This window comes from Phaethon lepturus, unplaced genomic scaffold (genome assembly GCF_000687285.1).
Source record: "Phaethon lepturus isolate BGI_N335 unplaced genomic scaffold, ASM68728v1 scaffold9529, whole genome shotgun sequence".
Lineage (NCBI taxonomy): Eukaryota > Metazoa > Chordata > Aves > Phaethontiformes > Phaethontidae > Phaethon > Phaethon lepturus.
In genome coordinates this window covers 27,881-49,770 of record NW_010564128.1, presented here as the reverse complement: position 1 = coordinate 49,770, position 21,890 = coordinate 27,881, and the positions used below count along the sequence as shown (strand labels likewise).

General features: G+C 41.5%; 1 protein-coding gene across 2 annotated transcripts in view; it reads right to left on the bottom strand.

The window, feature by feature from the left end:
* The window catches only part of TEAD4 (TEA domain family member 4), a 59,863-nt gene that overhangs the window by 10,150 nt on the left and 27,823 nt on the right, over positions 1-21,890 (bottom strand). For both annotated transcript variants that reach the window (XM_010294772.1, XM_010294771.1), the window contains exons 2-8: positions 15,465-15,529; positions 14,505-14,567; positions 10,523-10,657; positions 9,626-9,669; positions 7,370-7,425; positions 6,469-6,599; positions 5,292-5,465 (exon numbers count right to left, since the gene is read on the bottom strand). In XM_010294772.1, the coding sequence (XP_010293074.1) occupies positions 5,292-5,465; positions 6,469-6,599; positions 7,370-7,425; positions 9,626-9,669; positions 10,523-10,633 (516 nt within the window). In that variant the 5' untranslated portion in view covers positions 10,634-10,657; positions 14,505-14,567; positions 15,465-15,529. The remainder of the gene's footprint in view (positions 1-5,291; positions 5,466-6,468; positions 6,600-7,369; positions 7,426-9,625; positions 9,670-10,522; positions 10,658-14,504; positions 14,568-15,464; positions 15,530-21,890) is intronic.

The window sequence follows — 21,890 nt, the reverse complement described above, 5'->3', positions numbered from 1 at the left end:
TGCACTCAAACTATTATAGGTGCACTTGAACAGCTGTTGTCTGTCTCTTCAAGGGCAAACGTAGATCATATAGATGAGACTTATTACAAGCTAAATCTGGACCATAGTACTTTATCTGACAAAGTCAGGGTGCTTGCTTTCCATCCAAGACGTTCTAGACGCAAAAAGTTGTGCACACTCCAGCATAAACAGAAACCCAGTATGTCTGGGATGCATTCAACTTACTGTGCAAGCTCAGCACAGATGATGTACTTGTCCATAGCTTGCCTGATGACTTCCAAACATGCTGAAACTACAACCACTGAGGTACCAGTGTTCTAGCACATCTCAAAGATCCACATATTTCATGCAAGAGAGCTGATCTGCCTGTTTTGGGGGAAACTTGAGATTTCCTCCTTTCCAGGGAAGTAAGCAGAATTTTTAAATACCTACAAGACAAGATTTCTAGATGGAAGAGAAGGGATTTGTTCAGGGAAGGGCATAAGTAACCCTCAACAAGCTAGTATTACTTTTTTTTTTAATTCATATTGGTGGTCTAACTCTTAGCAGCTCTGCTGAAAACAGCTCTGATGAGCTTAAGTGTATCACTCAACTTCTGCAACCCCAAGAAAGAAACACTTACAGAAAACCTGGCATTGTGCACTGCCTTAACCATATACTAAGCCAAGATTTTTGTCTTATCTTCAGTGGGAGTGAGTTTCACAACTGATTACCGAGAAAGGCCTTGCTCCCACTGCAATGAGGCAGTGAATCAAAATTTCTCGGAAACTCTTCAGAGAAACGTGACCTTTAAGAATCAGCCTTCAGCGTATCTGAGGCTTTGAAAAGCAATGATTGGACAAGAGTCCAAATGGCATTAAATGCCATGAGAAACCATAGTTTGCCAATATCTTGCACACAGGTCCCACGCAGTCAATGGAAAGGCATATGCTGAACAATTCTTTAAGAACAGTGCAAAACTTGTGCCACTGCAGCTTCAGCCTCGAAAAAAGGGGAAAGGGGAGAGTTCCCAAGCTAGACAAATATAGCAGAAGGCCTTGCCAACAGTACAGGTAGCTGTGACTTAGCTAGCTCCCCAGGACTGTGTTATTTTGACACCCAGCAGACAGATCCCCTCAGCAATTCAGTCTTTCAATCTGTTTCTTTGCTGCCGACAACCTCTAGTACTGTTGAACACTGTGGGAAATAACTTTGGTGAAAGAAGTGCCATTGACAGAGTCCCCTTACATAAGGTAGCAACTTGTAGGAGGTGGTGCTGGTGACTGCAGGTAAAATTAATGGGCTGTCAGATCCATTCTCAGAAAAAATGTGCAAAGATCATAAAAATCTCCGTTGCTAGCTGCTGTCTTGTTTGCTGCCTCAGAAGTGCCAAGGACAGAATGGACATGGAGACCAAATTACCATCTCCTTGCTCTCCAGGCAGTTTCTGCCAAGTCAGGATTGAAGGCATACAGTGGGCAGGGCAGGGTGCTGAGGGGAATTTGCACTGCTGCTGTTTTGACTGGTTTTGGTTGGTACAGGAGAGAAGCCAAGTGCAGGACAGCAGTCTCCAGCCCACCCCTTCATCCCCTTCCACAAAAGTATAATTCATTTACTGGAAAGAAAACATTCAGTGATTTGACTGGTTCAGCTTGCCTATCACCGAGGAGAAGAAATTGCCCCATATATTCATTATTGGCAGGAAAGGTTTCCCAAGCCATTCTCCTGATCCACCCCTCTGGCAGATAGCTGCTCTGAACAAAGTACTGCCTGCCCTGAATTTCTGGTTTGTCCTTTTCCTTCTATCTTCCACCCAGAGTCTCACAACTTCTGAAAGCTTTAAGATGCAAGTGCACCATTCTACTAATGTGCAAAGCCCTGAAAACGCCTCTTCCCCAAACTATTAATAACGATGCATATGGGAGGAGTTCATGGAGAGAACCAAGTAACAGGTGGTAAAGATAATATTACACTGGAAAAGAGCAGAGCTGCCACTGCCCATGTGTTGGGAGGCTAATGTCTCACATTCATTGTCGTGTGCTAGAATGCATTTGGAGCACAGAGAAATGTCACACAGATGTCATACACAACCTGCCAATCCGAGTCCGAGAGTTAGTTCATTACACCAAACTCCCAATGCCAAAATCAAAGAAGAATTGCAAACACTGCTTATGTTTCAAACTACTCAACTTTTAACCCCTAGCTATTGTATAAATAGTTTAAAGCACCATTGAACAAACATGAACATCTTTCTCAGTCACACCAGATCCTAAGTGCCCTCAGTGATGTCAAGAAACCCCAACCCTTTGAGTTAGGTTTCTGGTGCACAACAGACCATCTGGTATATTCAATGCTTAGTGCAGTAATGGCAGGCTCCTGCCTCAGGTTCTTCAAGCCTGAAAACAAAACCAACTCATTCAATGCCTTGATTTTTTCTTGTCACCTGCAACCACCACTTTGATTCAGAACCTTTGAAAAATCAGTCCTATTTTCATGTCTCAAAACACCCCTTCAAGTATTTAACCTTAAGCTTGGTGAGTAGAGTTATCAGTAATTTGCTTTTGGATAATACTTTTATCTCAACATGATGCTATAAATTCAACAATGTAGTAATTGCTTTATCCAACATATCTTTGGACATCAACAGTATATTTGTATAGCTGTCCAGAGCAATCAGACAGCAAAATGAAAAAGCACCCTAGCATATACTGTTACAGAGCTATACAGAGGGGTATAAAAGTCTCAGCTGAAATCTAGTTCTCTTCTCTTAAACTGTTTTTTTTTTAAATCACAGCGTCTTATCTGTGAAAAGTGTTTATTGGGGAGGGAGGGTGCGCTACACACATCTATTGCAATACAGCAAACTCAGGAAGTCCAATGACACACGTAGCATGGTGCATTACAGGTGTGGCGCTCATACATTGTTTAAGTATAAGACTGCATTATCACAGTATTTCAGGAATGTTGAATTCAAAGTTTTGCAACAAAAAGGTTTGGAGTTTCCAAAAAGTCCAAATTTTCTGGAGCAAAGGTTTTTTTTGAACTACTTTAGTTATATTTCCTTAGAGATCCCAGTTGAAATCTTACAACAGGATTAATGTAAGTACTCCTGCGAAACTCAGCACAAATCATAAAAGTGCGCCAATCCTTTCTCATCCAGAATATGGCATCAGGAATGGTGTTTTCATCCCCTACTACTGTCTACACTGAAAAACAAATGCAAGACTGAATAATTTGCTTCTTAAAAGCCTTCCAACTTCCATTCAGTCAATGACTTCAGTTGTAAACTTAGCTTATTTGTAAGTGACAGCCTGTAGTGTTTCCACCAATAAAACCGGTTGTTAATTCCAGATAGGATTCAACAATGCAAGGATACCAAAAAAAAAAATCAGAATGTCAAAATATTAAACAAAGCCGAGAAATATCACTGTCATTGTAAGTGTACAGATTCAGAGCCCCAGAGCATCATGTACGCATTGGAGTAAAGGTGTTTCAAATCCTGTGTCACATAACTTTAAGAAAGCCAAATTTCAGTGAGTTGATACCTTCTGTGCACCAGTCACTTCACATGGGCCCACAGATGCCACTTAATGACATCCCATCACATAAATCCTTCAAAAGCCTAACTTAGGTTGGTCTAACATGATGCATAGGCCACATTTATCCTTCTGATATTAAGAAACAAACACACACAACCCCCAAACCCAACCCCACAACCACAAAAGCACACTAACAGTTTTGATAAATAAAATCACAGTTGCACTAGATGACAATTTCATTATGATTTCTCTCTCAAGTCAAGGAATTCAAAGTGTTTTATTCTCTCTACATAATTTCTCCCTCTAAACTCTTCCTTTTTGCTTCCTGAAACTTCCAAAGCACTTCAGAGCGACACCACACAGGAGCCAGTGCTCTTCATCTCAACATGAAGACTTTCCTGGAATCCCAACCCCACAGCAGGAAGCAGCTGTTGCAGTTCTTACTTTTCCAAGGACCATTTCTTAGAAGCTATCCCCTCTTACTCTTTTTCCTTTTGTCAAATTAGACTTCTGTTTTCTTTTCCAGACAGTTCTTAGCAGGGCAATCACTACCCAGATTTTGTCAAATGATACCCTTCTCAGCAAGGTGCTGCTGTCTCTTCCAAGTATTTCTCTTCCACCTGGAACCGGGCTGGTCTTTTACTTTTTGTTTCAACCTTCCCAAGCAGGCTTTGTCGTACTCCGACAGAGGCTAATCCCACAAGAGGCCCAGCTCAGTCTGCAGATAGTAAAATTACGTGTCTCTCAGAATTGCCAATAACTAATGCTCTAAGGACCAGTGAGGCACTTGGAACAGCTGACTCCCAGACAGCATTCTCCAACTCTATTCTGGAGAGGCTAGGCTTGGGACATCTAGGAAGCTGCATCTTGAGGCACTTACATTAACTCTTCCTTCTCCTGAAAGCACCAGTTAAGAGGCTTTCTAGTGCCAGTTTGAAGAGTATGAAATATGAAAGCTCATTTCTCATCATCTCACTCCTGACCTGGCATTGAATTTTAAGTGGTAAACTCAAGGTGAAAGGCTCCAAATCCCATTACACATTCCCTCAGCCATCTATCATGCAACTGCCCCCAGCTCTTATTATTTTTCATCTTCTAATACCTATGATAATACCAATCACTAAAACTATTTTGTTGGTATCTTCAAGCACAGTGGCACAGTCTTCGCAAATTTCAGCTAACATACAAAAATCCAAATTGAGTGAGTAGGCTTTTGTCAGGCTGATTTCTGCCAACTTACCAGAAGTCATTTCGGTAATATATTATCAGCTAATCCAATTTCATTATACGTCTCTCTTATATTTTGTCTGTGCTTGTGCATGCAGTAAATATGCATCTGTAAATTATTAGTACTTCGATAACACAAAATGCAGCTAACGAGATACAAGAGATGGAAAAGTGTTGCCTCTGACTGAGAAGTTACTCAACACTGAGAGAAGTGAACACATAAAAATACGCAGAGAATAATTCCTCTGAATTCTTCTCTTATACAAAAATAAAAATTTTAAAGGACCCAAATCACCAATAGCAAATAAAATCTCCAGACATTAGTCAAGAACATCTCTACAGATGACATTGTGAAAGATACATCTTGCTCCAGGCCAGAATGAGGGCCTTGTGCAGTGAAGGAAAGATCTTCAGTGGCAGTCGTAATTGCATTAGGTTGCACACACAGGGAAAATTTGTTGGGAGGCAGCAGAATTCTGAAAGCTAGCAAGGCCACTGCTTTTACAGTGAGAACTTCATGGACCCTACAAAAGGTCCTTCCCTTACCCAGAATTTGACAAGGAAGAAGGCATTAGCTGGCCCCCTTTCAAAGAGCTCCTTCAGGCCCCCTTTTTTCTCAGGGAACTTGTCATAGATCTGCCGGATATCCACTGCCTCGAGGTAGGGGTCGTTGTAGCTGGGGCTTGACTGCCCAATATGCACAAACAGGTGTTTGTTATACTGCAAGAAGAGGAAAAACATGGAATTAGGAAATCATTCAGTACATACTGAACATTCATCATTCTTCACAGAAGACTACTAGAAGTCACTGAAGATTTAATAGCACTTTCTAAAAGAAAAGAAGCATAAGCAGAAATATCTCTGTTAATACCAGCTCATGCTGTTATTTATTTTCTACCAATACATCCACGCTTCTTGCTTCTTCTGAAATATTATTGGGTTTTTTCCTATATTCACTCCTAAACCATTGCTTCATGCTGCTGCTATATACTGTGAAATAACCTGAGATACAGCATTACCTGTCACAGGTCACTCAGTTGAACATCAATGCTCCTGTCCTACGAAATCTGCTGATTTGAAATCATATGAAATCTGATTCATATGCCTGAAATCCCACAGCAAGGTACCAGCCAAATAGTATCGTCTTTTCTGAACTTTCCTGTCTCAGACAGAGGAAATGTAACTGGCCCATCACTAATGTATGTCTCAAGATGCAGTATCACAAGGTTTAGTGAGACAGGCAAATCTCACTATTTTGATTTTATAGGTGGCACCATGGAAACACATTGATGCAAATTAATCCTATTTGCCCCCAAACTTAAGTTCCCAGCACACCAGAGAAATACATGGCTTCACCTGATGTTACCATCATCTAATTTTGGGTCTGTCCTCCAAGGCTGAATGAGACATCTAGAATAGCCTGACAGGGGCTATACTACTGTCTTATGACCTCAGTGCCTTGAGCTCTGCTACGTGAACATCCGTGACCCTGGAAAGGGAGGCCAGAAGCACATGGCACTGCGCTGGTCATATCACTATAAGCAATTCTATCCTCTAAGAGAAGGATATGTTGTGTTTCCCAAAGATGGCTTTCTATTCTCAGTACAGCAATGAAGCAAGGATTTCCATACACATATGGTAGTATAACACATCCATAATGAAGAGGAGCTACCTGAAGAACAAAAAAAATTAATGAGACGTGGAAGTCAGATGTATATCTTACTGTGTCTTGGTCTTGTTGTTGTTCCAAGAATGCAGAGAATTCTAACATCCAAAGTTTGGAGCTAGCAACCCTTCGTCCTTGCCAAGCTGGTGCTGATGGGGAAGGCGAGAGGCCAGTAGGAGACTCAAACCCTAAGCAAACAGGATTTATATAACAAAATTTAGAAAAAGAAAAGTTGGTAATAGCTTTCCAGTAGAGCACCTGTTGTCCAAGCTGACTAATTACATCTTCTTATGACTTCAGTCATCATGAAAAAATATCATTCACAAAGTCCTCACTCTACCTGTGCTCTAAATGGCTTGTCATTCACCCTCTGCTAAGACAGCACTATCAGGCTTGGCAATGATGTAAAAAACAATCTACCTGCCAGGGAAAACATGTTCAGCAACTTTGAGAGGACCTAGATTGAGCCCTAAATGAGCAGTGAAATAAACTGCTTTAGTATCAGAATGAAGTATCACCATTAACATGATCATTAACCTCTCAAAATGGAGAAACTGAGAAAGCAAAGACATTTGTTGTTCCTTTTAATGAGAAATTGGAAAGGCAATCATGTTATGATGGCAAACAGTGTTCTAGTACATGCAGCACGGTGGAAGAACAGTAGAGATATGTAAACTTCTATTTTTTGCTGAACCAGGGGAAAAGAAACTCCAAAACCACCAACCTAAAACAGGAAAAAAAATGTTTTTTTAAAAGAATAACAAAATTAAAAAGCTTCAGCTCTTTCAGCAAAAGGACGGGAACTGGTGATAAGGGGTAATCATATAAAAATTTCTTTTTGGCTCACTGAAATATTTCAATAGATAAAAGTATTTCTTTAACTAATTTTTAAACTTTTTAAAGTGCTATCTATTTTTGAAGTTGGAATATAATAAAGCAACTACATTTCCTTACCTACCTGGTAATGGCAGTGGAGGCTGTACAGCATAAGGTTGTTGAGAAAAAGGTTTCACACTACAGAAGTACACAAAGAGAGATGGTTAACAGAAAAACAAAACAAACAAAAAGAAACAACCAACTGTTTGCACAGATTAGATCAAGTATTTCTCCTGAGGGAGAAAGAAAAACACAAAAAACAGTAAAAAAAAAAAAAGGAGACTGGACTGAGTAAGACTTCCCTGCAGGTGTTACGCAGGCTCTCCTGGCAGACTTGTTATTCAGAGATCCTTATCAGCTTGTTAAAACACTGCTGGCCATTCGTTTATCCTTTTCTTTCAACGACAGATAGATTTAAATTTATGCAAGTGGATATCCATCTGAGCTGGGTGCCTCTCAGACTTTTAGGCCCAGATTCAGAGATGTTCAACACCCGCAACTGAACCTAGCTTTCAAGACAGCTCAGCTCCATTTTAACACCACTGTAAGAAAAATGAGGATCTGGAGACATCGTCTGACATCAGGGGTGGCGGATACTTCAAACTTCTAAAAGAACCTCTAACATTGATGTTTCCTTGTTCACTTTCAAGCTAAAGGCATAAAATCTACTTTTTATTTTTCCCCCACAAGATTTTTTTAACAGTATCTGTTCCGTGATCTGCTCCACAAACATCAGCAGTAACACCACAAGACAGCAGGAACATATGCCTCGGGTGAAGAACATACCTCCAGCTGCTTGTCCTTTAAGTGGGCTTAAATTGCTCCTGTTAGATAAAAAGTGTACCTGTCTCCACACAAACAAAGGAGCACAGAGGAACAACTGCAGGTGGAGCAACCTGCATAATACTCAGACACAACTACACTCAGTGTCATCACTGGATCAATCCATCAAAGGCTCATCTCCACACAGGGACAGGGGAGCCCAAATAACCCAGCCAGGGAAACAGAGCCCCTGCCAGTGCTGTCACAGGAGAGCCATCAGCCCTATTGTCCAAGTGTGAAACAAACCCCATGAGTCAGCTGGGGAGGCTTACAAACAGGTCACCTTACAAACTGAGGGAGTTAATGCCTAGATGGTACAAGACACATTATGGAATGTGAGGGAAAAGCATTTGGGGATTGTATAAGATCTATTATGGGGATGTTTAGGGAGACTATGGGGATAAAAGATGCCAGTCGCATGCAAGAAGGTCCATACAGTCATCTGTCCATGTCCTGCACCTTGTCAGTGCAGTCTGTCCTACCTTCTCACTAAATTCTATTTCTAATTGTTTTCCTGCATGAGGACCTTCCAGTTCTGTGTATGTTCATTAGTGATTATCAAGCCAGATTAGCCTGCAAGCAGACGGCTTGGGAGCCAGCTGTGTGTGTCTCCAGGAGTAACAACATTCTCAGAGGGACCAAGAGGCTCAGGCCAAATGACAGAGAGACTGCAGAGTCTGGAGGTTGACTGAAAGATGAGTTTGTGTGTTTATCTTTGTAGAAGGCAAACCAGGGAAAGCAAAGATCCAGCTACTGGGTGGACAGTGTGTATAAACCCAGTTACTGGTGAGATTCACAGTGTGTATGTGTTTATGCACATGCATGTGTATTTGTGTGTGTGACAGAGGCCTGCACCAGCAGCTAGAGTGGGGCTGTGGCTTCAGGGGCTCACCTGTCTTGGTACCAGCACCCAGGGGAGGCAGGATGGATCCACAGTACATCTTTATTTCTCACTAACACACCTTCACCCTCACCAGCCAGAGAGGGTTACAGGACGAGGCTGTTGGTGCTGTTTGTATTTGTGTGAGTGCTGAGCGTTGTCTGTTTGTGCTGTTCTGTGTGGCCAGCCATATATATATATATGCATTTATGTGTAACGTATATGCACATTTGTGTGTGCGCCTACTGGGAATACACACTCAGCCTTGCTACCTGTTGAACTTTGGAACATGGAGCTGCAGCAGCCTCACCTCTATCAGGCTGCTAGATTCAACAGCTCCCTAAAATAACCCATATTAGGCTGCTTGAGTCTTGGGCACGTTACAGGGATGTAACACATGTTGAAGTTAAATGAAGACATAGGCTTTTATCTACTTAAGATTCTCTCATGACTCTCAATTTGTCTTCAACCATGGGCCTTAAGTCTCAGATCCATAGTCAGAAAATCTGTCTGAGAGCAAAGACCACATTATCTTAGCTTTTCATACATCATGTAACAATCAGTGGTGCTCCTCAGGCAGCACAAAGGAAGCAGCAGAAGCACCTGCTTTGGATGCTGAGATTAAATAATACTCACTCTTGGGAAGATCCAGCTTGGCCTGGCAAAGCTCCTTGCCAAAACTGCAAGAGAACAACATACACACAAAAGTTATCACTCTTAGGACAGAAACGAAGAACAAGGCTTGCTCCTTTCTGAGGAAAGAAACTGCAAGCTTACTGTCTTTTAAAGATGTGATTGAGCTATACCTCCTCTTTCTACCTTCCTGGTTTCATCCTTGCAGAGGTGCTGTCTGGTCTTTATTTTCTTTCTACACACTACTACTAGTGACGTGCAAGCAACTGACCCAATAGTGGTTTTTGATGTCAAATATTATGTATGCACCCTATGCCTCTATCTCCAGAGTTGAAATGATGCTCCCTCTCTTGGAGGGACCATTTGCCCCCAGGAGAGCTTCACAGGAGTGTTTTGGCAGAAATCAATGCTCAGCAAAAGCTCACTAGGCCCAACTCAAAGGTTAAGAGCTGCTGACAGGCCTCTTCTATTAAGGGTTTTATATAAGGGCCATCAATTTGTGATCTAAGTACTCAGGATGAGCTTGGGAATTGTAAGCTTGAGAAGGGGTCAGGATGGCCCAAATAATTTTAATCCAGTGAGATCCTGGACTAAGAAAGTGATACAGACACATAAAAATATTTCAGGCAATATTTCATGAAAACCCAAAGGATCTGATTGTTCTCTCATTTGTGTAATTTAAGAAAAAAAACATACAGTGAAAGTCTATTGTTTTACATCAGTGTGAGCAAAGAATCAGACTCAAACTGTTGAAGCCATATGACAGATTTCTTCTACAAAGACAATGCCTTTTTGCCTATTCTTTCTGATCTTCTCAGGATTTTCCTGAGCAGATCCCAACACCATTTCAAATACTCAAGTGTCTTCAGCCCAACTCCGCCAAGACACTGATTCACTTACCCCAGAAACAGCAGGGTAGGCTGGTCGTGGGAGACCAGGCAAGGCCATTTTACTATGGAAGGCAGTTGCAGAGATAATCTGGGCAGATGACATTGTAGCCATACTCTGCATGGCTTTATCTTTAGCTGCCTGATCCTATGGGCAAGAGTAGAAACAGAAAAAACAGAATTATTATAATGATAAACAAGTTGCCTGATGTAATGCTGCATAACCAGCATTCTCATCAGCTTCTTTGTAGGGAACAAGCATCTCTGAAGACCTGAGCAGCAGACTCACCAGTAACTGTCCTAAGAACTCTACAAAGCATGTCAGTCTCTCACCAATTAAAATAGCTTCAGATGTGATTAATCATCCTTTCTGAAATGCTGGGATCACTGGTTTAGGGACTGCTAAGTACTTATCCTTTCTGTCTGAAGGCTTTCAGCCACAGAGCCGAATGTTTTTTTACGGAACATATGACCGTGACTGACTCTTGTGTTTTAATCATTGGTAAGAATATTCAATGGCAAAGACTCTTGCTTATTAAAAAAAAAAAAAAAAAAAGTCTAAAAAAAAGCTCATCAAAGGAGTTTGTAATCATCACTGCAAAAACACTACCTCAATTTGGGACTGCATTGTTCTGGGGTAGAGCTCATAATTTTATTCCCATCCCTGGGAAAACAGAAAATCTTAATAACCTCCCAGGGCACATATGTGAGGACATTCCTTTTTGTATTTTAACAGGACTGTGGAATTGCACACATTTTTACAGGCCATGACAGTGGAACCACTAGGGGGTCTGATGTATGTTCAAAACAAATAGCATTTTTCACTTCTTCCAGGGAAGAAATAGACAAACAGGAACACTTCCCACATTCTGTCTTTCCTCCTATGTCCCCTACAATTAATTGTCATCCTTCAAATGCTCCACATTTATCTGTGACATTATAATGACAATGCCACAGATGAATTCATGGTTTGAAGAAACTGCGGAAAGAGGTAAGCTCTTGCTGTCTTCCTCAGGAATTCTCACTTCCCGCTTGCATGCATTGAACTGCAGTAAGTTCTCACCCCTGTGTCTCCATTCTCTCTAACCTCTCCACTTTCTCTAAGGTTTTCTAAAGTTCAAAGCCCAGGGATTCTGATGTGTCTAACACAAGAACATTTGCAGTAGGCATAACAAAAGCTCAGGAAAATGATAACTATTAAGTGGAATGGGCAAAACTTACATACCTTTTCTACAGTACCTATGACTCCTGTTAGTACCATTCCAGTGAATGGAATGGAAACATTTTAATTGCTGAGAAAGTTCCTAAGATTCTCCAAAATTATGGAAAAGTTTTTCAGAATCCAGTTTAAATGATGCTTTATGGAATACTTTAAGGATTACCTACAACATTTTTTAAGGGTAAGGATTCTTTTCTGTTTTTTAATGACATACATAAGGACCATTTCCCACTTGCTGTTGCAGAAAATGATTTTTTTCCTCGCCTTACTTTCTCACTGGAAAAAATCATATTTGTCTACCTGAGTTTATACATGACTTTATGGGAAAGATGCATTTACTTGTGGAAGTATTAAAGTAAAAAACCCCCAAACAACCAACCCACAATTAAGAAGGGAAAAGATCTATTAACCCCTGTTATGTTTTTCTGTCTTTTTTAAATTCATGACAAGAAGCACATTTTTGTAAAAGGCATCTCCTTTCTCTTTCAGCTAACAGTTCTGTATTCATTTGTATTGTTTCTTGCTAAAAATAAAAAAAAAAAAAAAAAGAAAATGAAGCAACAAAAACTTTCACCAAACGTTTGCAATGTCTGTATTTCCCTTCATTCTTCTCAAAACCCATAATAATAATAATACCACACTTTCCCTCTTTTTCCTTAGGACAGCTGATATCTATTAGCCACCCAGGACACGAAAAAATACTGACTTCTGGGAGCAGATTTTTCTCCAAACTTTTCCAAATTTTTCTCTTTTACTGACATCCCCACCCCTACCTGTTATAGGCACAGTGCACACTTAGAAAAGACATCCCAATTTGTACAGAGACAGTAGTATTATAGTAATTGCTCTGAAAACTCAGCATGTAGCTGCTCTGATCTCTTGCATATAAATATGAAAACATATACTTGCTATGGAAAATGAACAGTGATAGAAGAACACACAGCTGCCAGCAGGAACTTGGAAGAAGGGCAGCAGCTTTTTGATTTCATTTCCTTGCTCTATGAAAATGACTAGCGCAAGCAAAGAGGTAAATGAGTTGAATCAGTACTACAGACTTGCCTCTGCAGGCAGAAAGGAACATTCTGGTACTGGGGAATGGTTCACTGCAGGCAGCTGGGCAGAACTCACAGCATGGCCTGGGGTGGTGTAAAAGGAGAATAACCAATGGCTCCATGGAGCTCCCTGAGACACCTTCGTTCCCAGAGAACAAAAACGGCTAGCTCCTGAGCGCTAAGTGGAAACAGGCTCGGCTGACTGGCTTTTCAATCATGCCAAATCCCAGAGCTGTGACATGCAAGGAACAGAATCAAGGTTACAGATATAAGCAGCAGTAAATCTTTTAACACCCTGGGCAGTTGTTGTTTCCTACTTGCTCTAACTTGCCTCTCAAGCAGGCCTCCACCTGAATTGACCACTTAACAGCACCACAGGTTTCAAGCTTAGGCAGACCTACCTAGAAGCACTGAATTAGATAGTTGTAATTTGTGGCTCCTTCTCTTTATCAGAGCAGCTGGAAACACAACAGGCTAATGACAGACACAACACCATTTTCTAAAATGGAGCTGAGGATGGGATGTGGGGATTGCAGTCATGACTTAGAGGTAATCACTGCTTGCAACAGAGATGCATGCACTTCAGCACTGACGAAGACCGAGTGCCAACAGTTCACTCACAGACAGTCCACTTCTCCTGGTGCCCAGCGAGGAGTTGCCCAGGCAGCCAAGAAGCAGCACATACTAACAGCTGTGCACTCAACAGTCAGGGCTGGACTGGGCTATCAAGATCCTCATCATCATCTGAATCATAGAAGATCAAGGAAACAAATATACTTCCCTCCAGATCACTAACCTTCCTGATTTGGTATGGCAGTAAGCATGCACCTTCCTTCTCTTGCTGTTTAAGTGATACATAACAAGGACTGGACCTGCTCTGCAAGCCCTTTCTGGATGGCTCACATTCTAACAGGGGACACCCTCTTGTGCAATTATCACCTATAAACTTGACCTTCTTGACATTTCTGGCAATTCAGTCTGAGCACAAAAACCATCTCCCTCCTTCAAATCAGAGTAGAAATAAATGTCAAGAGGTATTAGTTAATTAGCATGACCTCAGAGCTCTTCCTATAGAAACGAAAACACAGATTTGCTCAAGCAAGTAGTCAACCCTTCTCTTTCTCATTAGCTCAGGCCTCTTCATATCAGGTCTGAATTAATCAAGGGGCAAAGTCTATTCAGCTGGCACCATTTTACCAGAGAAGATGCCAGCTGGCATTATTGCTTCCTCTCAATGGTTATGCCAACTCAGAACACTTTTTTACAGACAACTACACATCACTACCACTAGTAGAGGTGGAACTAGCACTGCAGTAACTGTAAGGCTACCCTTTCCCAAGGCTATCACAACAGCAGGGACTGATTACCGGTTAGCATTTGTAACTATAAACCCCTCCTTCTCTGGTAAACTCTCTTTGCATACTCCTGAGTCTAAGGGTCTTTCAGACTTGGATGACAGTAGCATAAACTGGAGGTAGAAATCAGACACATTAAATTTAAAGTTATTGTTTCTTTATTCTTTAAATAGAATTACTCCAGATGTCACAGAGCTACAACAATACAAGTGTTTGCACAACACTTCTTGAGAAGTACATTTTCCTCCCCAGCTTACTACAATTTAGTGGCTAATCTCACCCTTTTTTAAGGCTGTTCAAGGAGGGAATGGATGAGGGAATGGCGAACTCAGGGGACTTGTGTGATATAGTAAAGGATATCCATCATACCTTAAGCTTGGCTTGGATCTCTCTAGCTTTCCGTCTTGCCAGGACCTGGATGTGACTAGATACCTGCATTGAAAGACAAAACCCATCTTCATTCCAGGAATACTTGATAACTGCTTGCAGAAATAAACATACTTTAGGCACCTTGTGCAATACAAAGTTATTTAGGGTTGGGGGTAAGGGGGTAAGAATAAGTTGTGTTCAGAAAAGCATCTCAAGTGCCATGAAATGAGGCGAGGGACCAGCAAATATAAGCCATTTAAGTCCTTTTCCAATTTAAACAGCTTTATCAAGACAGAGACCTCCTCTAAAACTAAAGAACCCATCCTTAAATCTAGGGATTGCAAATTCTGATCTCTTTGCTCCCATCTTGGCCTCCTCCTGGGAGAAGGGAAACCCATGTTCCATATCCCTGGCTGCTATATAATGAGTCTCAGAACTTCTCCATATCTAATGTGGGCTGAAACACATCAAAATAATTTAGATTGGAAGGAACTTCTGGATGTCATCCACGAACCCCCTACCCAAAGCAGGTCTAGGTTGCTCAGTGCTTTCTCCAGCATAGCCTGGACTGTCCTTCCCAAATTACAAAGATTCCTTTTTCATGCCATGCGCCAGGTATTTTCAAAGTCACCATTGCTGTCCATCTGTCTGGTATGAACAAAGAATCTTCATATAGAGGACCACCGATGTTCACCGAAACGTTCATTAGTAGACCAAACAAACAAAATCACACACCGTTTTAACAGTAGAAAAAACTCTGTGTCATGATGTGGTTGGGAGACATGAGCATTACAATCCTACTGTAAAATGCCTGAGCTGACTCTTCCCACCATTAACGAGCTCAGCACAACCACCTCTTCACTAATAACAAGTGAACAGCAAGGGATTTATTTTCACAAGCACTCATCATGTCTAGTGGTCCAAAGAAGCTAATGTTTACAGGCAAAACTTTACACTTACCTGTTTCCTTGTGCGTGTTTTCCCTGTTCTCAGCTTAATATAGCGGGCAATCAGCTCATTTCGGCCTGGAACAGAGAAATAATGCAAATAGCGGTTTAGAAAGCTATCACCCCAGGGAAAATATGCACAATGGAATTATTACCTATAGAGATCAACAGTGGGATGATACTCTATCACACTATTTTCTCTTAGAAAGGTATTCATTAGTTCACATGGTAGAGGTCTGAGTTTTAGGAGCAGAACTTTGGGCTTCTAATTCTTTTCCCCAGCTTGCATCTGTATAGCTTAAAATTACCCATAAAAAGGAGAATCATATGCTTTGCTTAATAATTACATTACCGTAGCATGTAGAAGCTGTAAGCATGGATCAAGATTGCCAGTACAAAGAAGAAAAGGGAATCCCACTTGCACTAAAACACTCAGAAAGGCAAGAAGGAAGATCCAGAAAACAACAGGCCAGTCAGCCTCACCTCAGTCCCTGGGAGGTGATAGAGCATGTAATCCTGGAAACCATTTCCAGATACATAAAGGACAAGAAAGTGACTGGAAGTAGTGCACATGAATTTACAAATGGGAAATCATACTTAATGAATCTGATAGTTTCTACAGTGAGGTGACTATCTTGGTGGGTGAGTACAGAGCTGTATATATTGTGACTCTTAGTAAGGCCTTTGACACTGTCTCCCATAGCATCCTCATAGGAAACCTGCAAAGTATGGGTTAGATAAGCAGACAAGGAGGTGGACTTTCTGAATGGATGGAGTTTTCACTGGCTGAATGGATGGTGCCAGAAGTCTTTAATCAGTGACACAAAGTCCAGTTAGAGGCAAGTCCCTAGTGGTGTACTGGGGTAAATACTGTTCAACATCTTCATTAATGACCTGAACACAGTGCACCCTCAGCAAGTTCACAGACAATACAAAACTGTAAAAAGGCTGATTCTGAATGGCAGCATAGCCATCTGGTGTAAGACCTTGACTGGAGAAATGGGCCGACAGGAATCTCATGAAGTTCCACAAAGGATAACGCAAAGTTCTGCACTTGGGAAAAATAACCCCCAACACTAGTATATGCTGGGGGCTGACCATGTGGAAAGCAGCTTTGCAGAAAAGGACTTGTGGGTCCTGGTTGACAATAAGCCAGCAATGTACCCTCATGGCAAAGGTGGCCAGCAGCATCCCAGGCTGCATTAGGAGGATTTTTGCCAACAGGTCAAGGGATGTGATCCTTCATCTCTACTCAGCACTGCTGAGGCAACATCTGAAGTACTGTATCCAGTTCTGGACTCCTTGGCACAAGAAAGATGGGGATATAATGGAGTGAGGAAAGCAAAAGGTCCACAAAAATGATTAAGGAACTGGAGAATCTTTCATATGAGGAGAGGCAGAGAGAGCTGGGACTGTTCAGCCTGGAAAAGACTCAAGGAGTTTTATCAATGCATATAAATACCTGACAGGAGGCAATGAAGAAGAAGGAGCCAGCGTCCTCTCATTAGTGCCCAGTGAGAGGACAAGGAACAATAGGCACAAACTAAAACACGTGAAATTCCATCTGAATAGAGAAGACAAAACAAAGAAAGAGGAGACAAGTTTTTACTGTAAGGGTGGTCAAACACTGGCTCAAGCTACTCAGAGAGGTTGCAGAGTCTCCATCCTTGGAGATACTCAAAACCTGACTGGACACAATCCTGGGCAACCTGCTGTAGCTGACCCTGCTTGAGCAGTAAGGCCAGACTAGAAAAACCTGACACGATCCCTTCCAACCTACATGAGTCTGTCATTCTGTGAATCCAAGTACAAGTAAACAACAATGGGGAAGTACGTCAAAATCGTTACACAAAATTTATCAGTGTGACATGATACAGTGAATTAAAAGTGCCTTCAGGCATCCCAAAAAGGAGCATTCTTCAGAAGAGATACAGAGAAGGAAGCTTAGCTTTGTGGAAGGTTATGGGGATCTCCCATAAACAGGAAGGTGGGGCACTGACTGGGAGATGTGAAGGAATCCTTGTCAGATTATAGAACAAGCACACATTGCAGGCTGATGACAGTTAGGTTTTACACCTTGATTGTATGAGATGACACGGTCAGGTTATGCCCTTCAAGGTCAAAGGAAATGAAGACAAGTAGCTTTATATTCAATGGGAGAGGCCACTGCAGAGATGAAAAAAAAGAAATGGTCATGGTGATAGATGAGGTAAATGTATTAACAGCACCATGAATGAAATGGCAAGAAAACATGAAGCTACAGGGTCACTGGTACAGAATTTGAAATTGCTTGGGATGAGAGCAGGAAGTTGCAGAAGACTCAAGTCCAGGATTTAAAAATCAGGAAGAGAAGCAGAGAAGGCTGAGCTACTGACAACTTCAGCACCCGATTCACAGCTAGCACCACGGAACTGTTTGAGAGTGGACACCAAGACACTTGCAGACTATGCAAGTTCCATAAACTGGCTCCATGTATCAAATCTAAGTAGACACACAGATTTTATTCCTCCATCTCCAGGAAGAGAATAAAGAGCACAAACATAAAAGCAGCAACTACACATCTGAACTCTAGGCTGATTCAAGGCAGAAAACATGACAAAAAGACAAAGCTCCGCAAAATAATACATTTGTGGTAACCACACTAGTAGCCATTCAGTATCTCAATGAAAAGTTGGGAGTGGAAAGTGCAAGGCTGTGAGACATTTTATAGGACTGCAAGTGTTTGAGGAATGAATCAAAAAAACTGGGAAGCAAAGCCAAGCTCTTGTAAAGTTTATTCATAACAAAATTATAAAAACCCAGTATTTTCTATGGAAAGTTTATGGGCTGAATGGATAACTTGTACATTAGGATATCACAGACATCAACCAAGCAAGCAATGAAAAGAGATGCAATATTTATTGCAGTAAAAAAAAGAAAAAGTTGCTGGTTTTATTTTAAACTCTTGTTTAACTCAACCCTGAAAAAAAATGAATTTTTCATCCATAGCAAGGAAGGACTCTGTGCTACAGATTGACCACTCAACCCTTAAGAAGGACTGGCAAAGCTCCTAATTCCACTGGTTTCTGAAACAGAAGAATGTAAATGTCCATGACTACATTTAGGCCATGTTCATGAAACATAATCAAAGAACACACAGGGATGGGAAAGCACTTTACATTTACAGATCTTAATCTTTTCCTAATGGTGTCATTACAGAAGCTCTCCTTACTCCCCTGGGAGAAGAATCGGGTCTGTAACTGAGAAAACAGCTCCAGCTCCTCTATATACAAGTTAGGAACTATTTCTGTGCCAGAAACACAATGCCCAGCATGTAACCACTGACCTCTTCAGTTCTCACAGTTTTGGCATAGCATGGTGACATACCCAGGAGAGTTTGATGGGAGCAGATGCTGTTATGCTACCTTCCACCTGGCTGCTTTTCCAACCAATGTAACCATTTATTACAAAGCCGAGACCAATTACTAGCGACACATACCCGCACCACCTTTTTCTAGTGCCAAGAATAATATTCATGGCTTTTCAAAGCCTCCATCTGTTGGACATGGATCCAAGTTGAAAGGTAAGAAACAACAGAAGTGATTCTTCTCACACAGATGCCAGCATATACAAAATTTCAGGAGGACAGTTTGACACGTCAGAAGTGGGAAACGTGCAGAAAAAAACAAGGTGCTCCAACCCCACTATCTATAAACAAACAAGAAGGAAAATTTATATACACCAAGAGGACCCTTTGAAGGGCAAGGGGAATGAGTTAATGGAAGACAGAGGAAAAACTAGCCTTGAGAAAAAGCAGACGTGGAGAATTTCAGGCAAACTTTTAAAAGGCGCATATTGGGCTATACTGACAAATTTGAACACATGGAAACTCTCCAGACATTGGCTTAAACATGGATCATCCTTACAAAACTGATTTTAATGGATTCTCAACCAGAAACAATAAATGTTATGGAGCAAATATAGTCTTGCTGTGTTTCAATAAAAGTAATTATACAGACTGAGCAGTCTAATAACAGAGCACTATTCTGCTTCAGCAGTAGAGGTCTGCAGGAGGAATCTGTGTGAGAGGATGCCATGAACAGCCCTGTGCCAGTCACAGTCAATTCCAGCCACCTCCAAAATCGATGAAAACAACAATCCATCGAAACCTCAACCAGTCAGAGGAGCACAAGCTACCTTTGCTCAAACATATTTTGGAAAGGGCAATAGCCCCTTAGGGGCAGAAGAGACACACAAAAGGAACCACAAAAGAAAGACATGTGAGGATACACAGAAGGAGCAATGCAAGATATGTAAAAAGACACACTTGGAGAAAAAGAAGGAGAAAATGTGGTAGGGGACACTGTTGGGGATGTGGCTGGAAAAATACTCTTGGAAAGAAGTGCTCCATGACAGAAAGAGTACATTTTGATGCAACTGCAGCCCACAGAGGACCCACGCCAGAGTAGGTACAACCCTGAAAGGACTACAGCCCACGAAGAACACATGTAGGAGCAGAGGAGTAGAAAGAAGCAAGGAGCACCGGGAGGGGGGGCGGCAGGGCATAGCAAGGACTGGCAGAAAGAAACCTTTACACAGTGACCCCAACCTCCTGCACCACCCACCACCTCTCCAAAGGAATTAGAAGGGACTGAGTGTAATATAGAATAAAACAAGGGAAACCGAGTCTAGGAAGCAAGGAAGAAAGACAATAAACTTAAGTTGAGCCTAGGGAAATGGAAGGTGTTTCCCTAACTGTGTGTTTAACTGTTTGTCTTTGACAACATCAGTAAAAATTGCAAAGCACTCTCAGGCCCTGTACTTCACTGGAGAAGACTAGGGGGAGGGGAAACCATTGTTCAAAGTGCACATTTTAGAAGCTGGTATAGAAATCTGCTAGAGAAAGAGCATTTGAATGTGGATCTTCAAAACTTCCAGTTTTAGAATTCACTTCCCACTTGCCACTACCTTTCATACAGCCTTTCTCTTCCAGAAGTGTGTCCCCCCAGAACCAGAAAAAAACCAGAAAGGTGGCAGGATATATTAAGCTAATAAAGATACTGGTAGCAAGAACACCCAGATTACCCTACAAAGACATTAACATCATAGGGAATACTAAATATAGAACTATGCAAGTTGCCAAACCCAGTAAACTCCGCAGCAAAGAATGCATTAAAATACCATGAATCAAAACTGCAAGAGAAGCAAGTCCTAAATGCCTTCCCCCCCCCCTCCCCCTTATCAGAAGTTAGATGTAAGAGCAAGTATTATGCTGCTGGAAGCCTGTAGGTTCACAGTCTCTGGAAAGCACTTTCTTTGTTTCACAACCCTGGCTGCAGGGTAAGCAAAGACTAGCACCCCTCACTTGGCTGGAACAGGCAGAGCTGTCATAAACCATCAGATGGTTCATTATTTAGAGCCATGTAAAGTGTCCCTCAGTAATCTGATCATATGTTGTGTTCCTAGAATAACTCCCGCTGAGGCCTGCCATGGTCACCAGAACCTGCGAACAGTTGTGCCTCCTCTGTCGAAACTGCGCATTGGGTTTCATGAAGCTTTAGCCAAGATACCAACTGCAGCGCAGCACCCAAAAGCTCTTTATCCTCCCTATAGCCTTCCTCTTGGAAGCCTGGCATGAAAAAAAAAAAAAGAGATACTCTTTTATGTTCTTTACCTTTCACTCCAAACAGATAAATTTCCAACAGAATCAATTTAGCTCCCACTCAACTACTGAATGCAAAATTTTGCAATTCAGTGTAAGACTATCAGGAAGGTGTTGCTAAGAGAAATGGATAAAGAGTCTTTTTGATTCTCCATTCTACACCTGTGCCCCTTTCAATATAAAAGAAGCGTCTGCCTCTAAGGGAGCGGGAAAATCAAGGAAATTCACACAGCCATAGAAAGCGTTTCCCAGTCCTACCATAAAGCTTTGTGCTGGCTTTCTGCTAGTAATGGTATATTACTGCTTGTACAAGAGGCAGATAAAGCATCTCTTTAAGCCTTATACTTCCTCACACACCTGTTGCCGGAGAAAGTAGAAGAACCAAAAGCCTCTATTCTGTGATGAGTGAGAGAAAAGAACTCAAGGATTTCTCTAAAATCATTCCAGGAGGAAACTGCATGAAAGTATCTGCTTCTTGGTTGCGACACTTTTTCTGTACCCAAAGCAAACATATGCACCTACCTATGAAGTGCAGTAAAACTAAGAGAACTACAGAAGCAACTATCTACCTGTATCCATCAAAAGGTTAATCAAAGCAAGGTCAAGGAAGCCATCTCAACTATCATTTCAATCTCTTTGTGTCACTTAATGATAGCTCCTGGGACGTGGCTGTCTCCTGAACCTGCTAAGCGTTTAGTTAAGTGTTGATCACATCAATGTAAACATAATGAACTGTATGCATCAGACAGCATGACAAATAAATCTAGACACAAGATGGAATTTAAGGACACCTCAGCT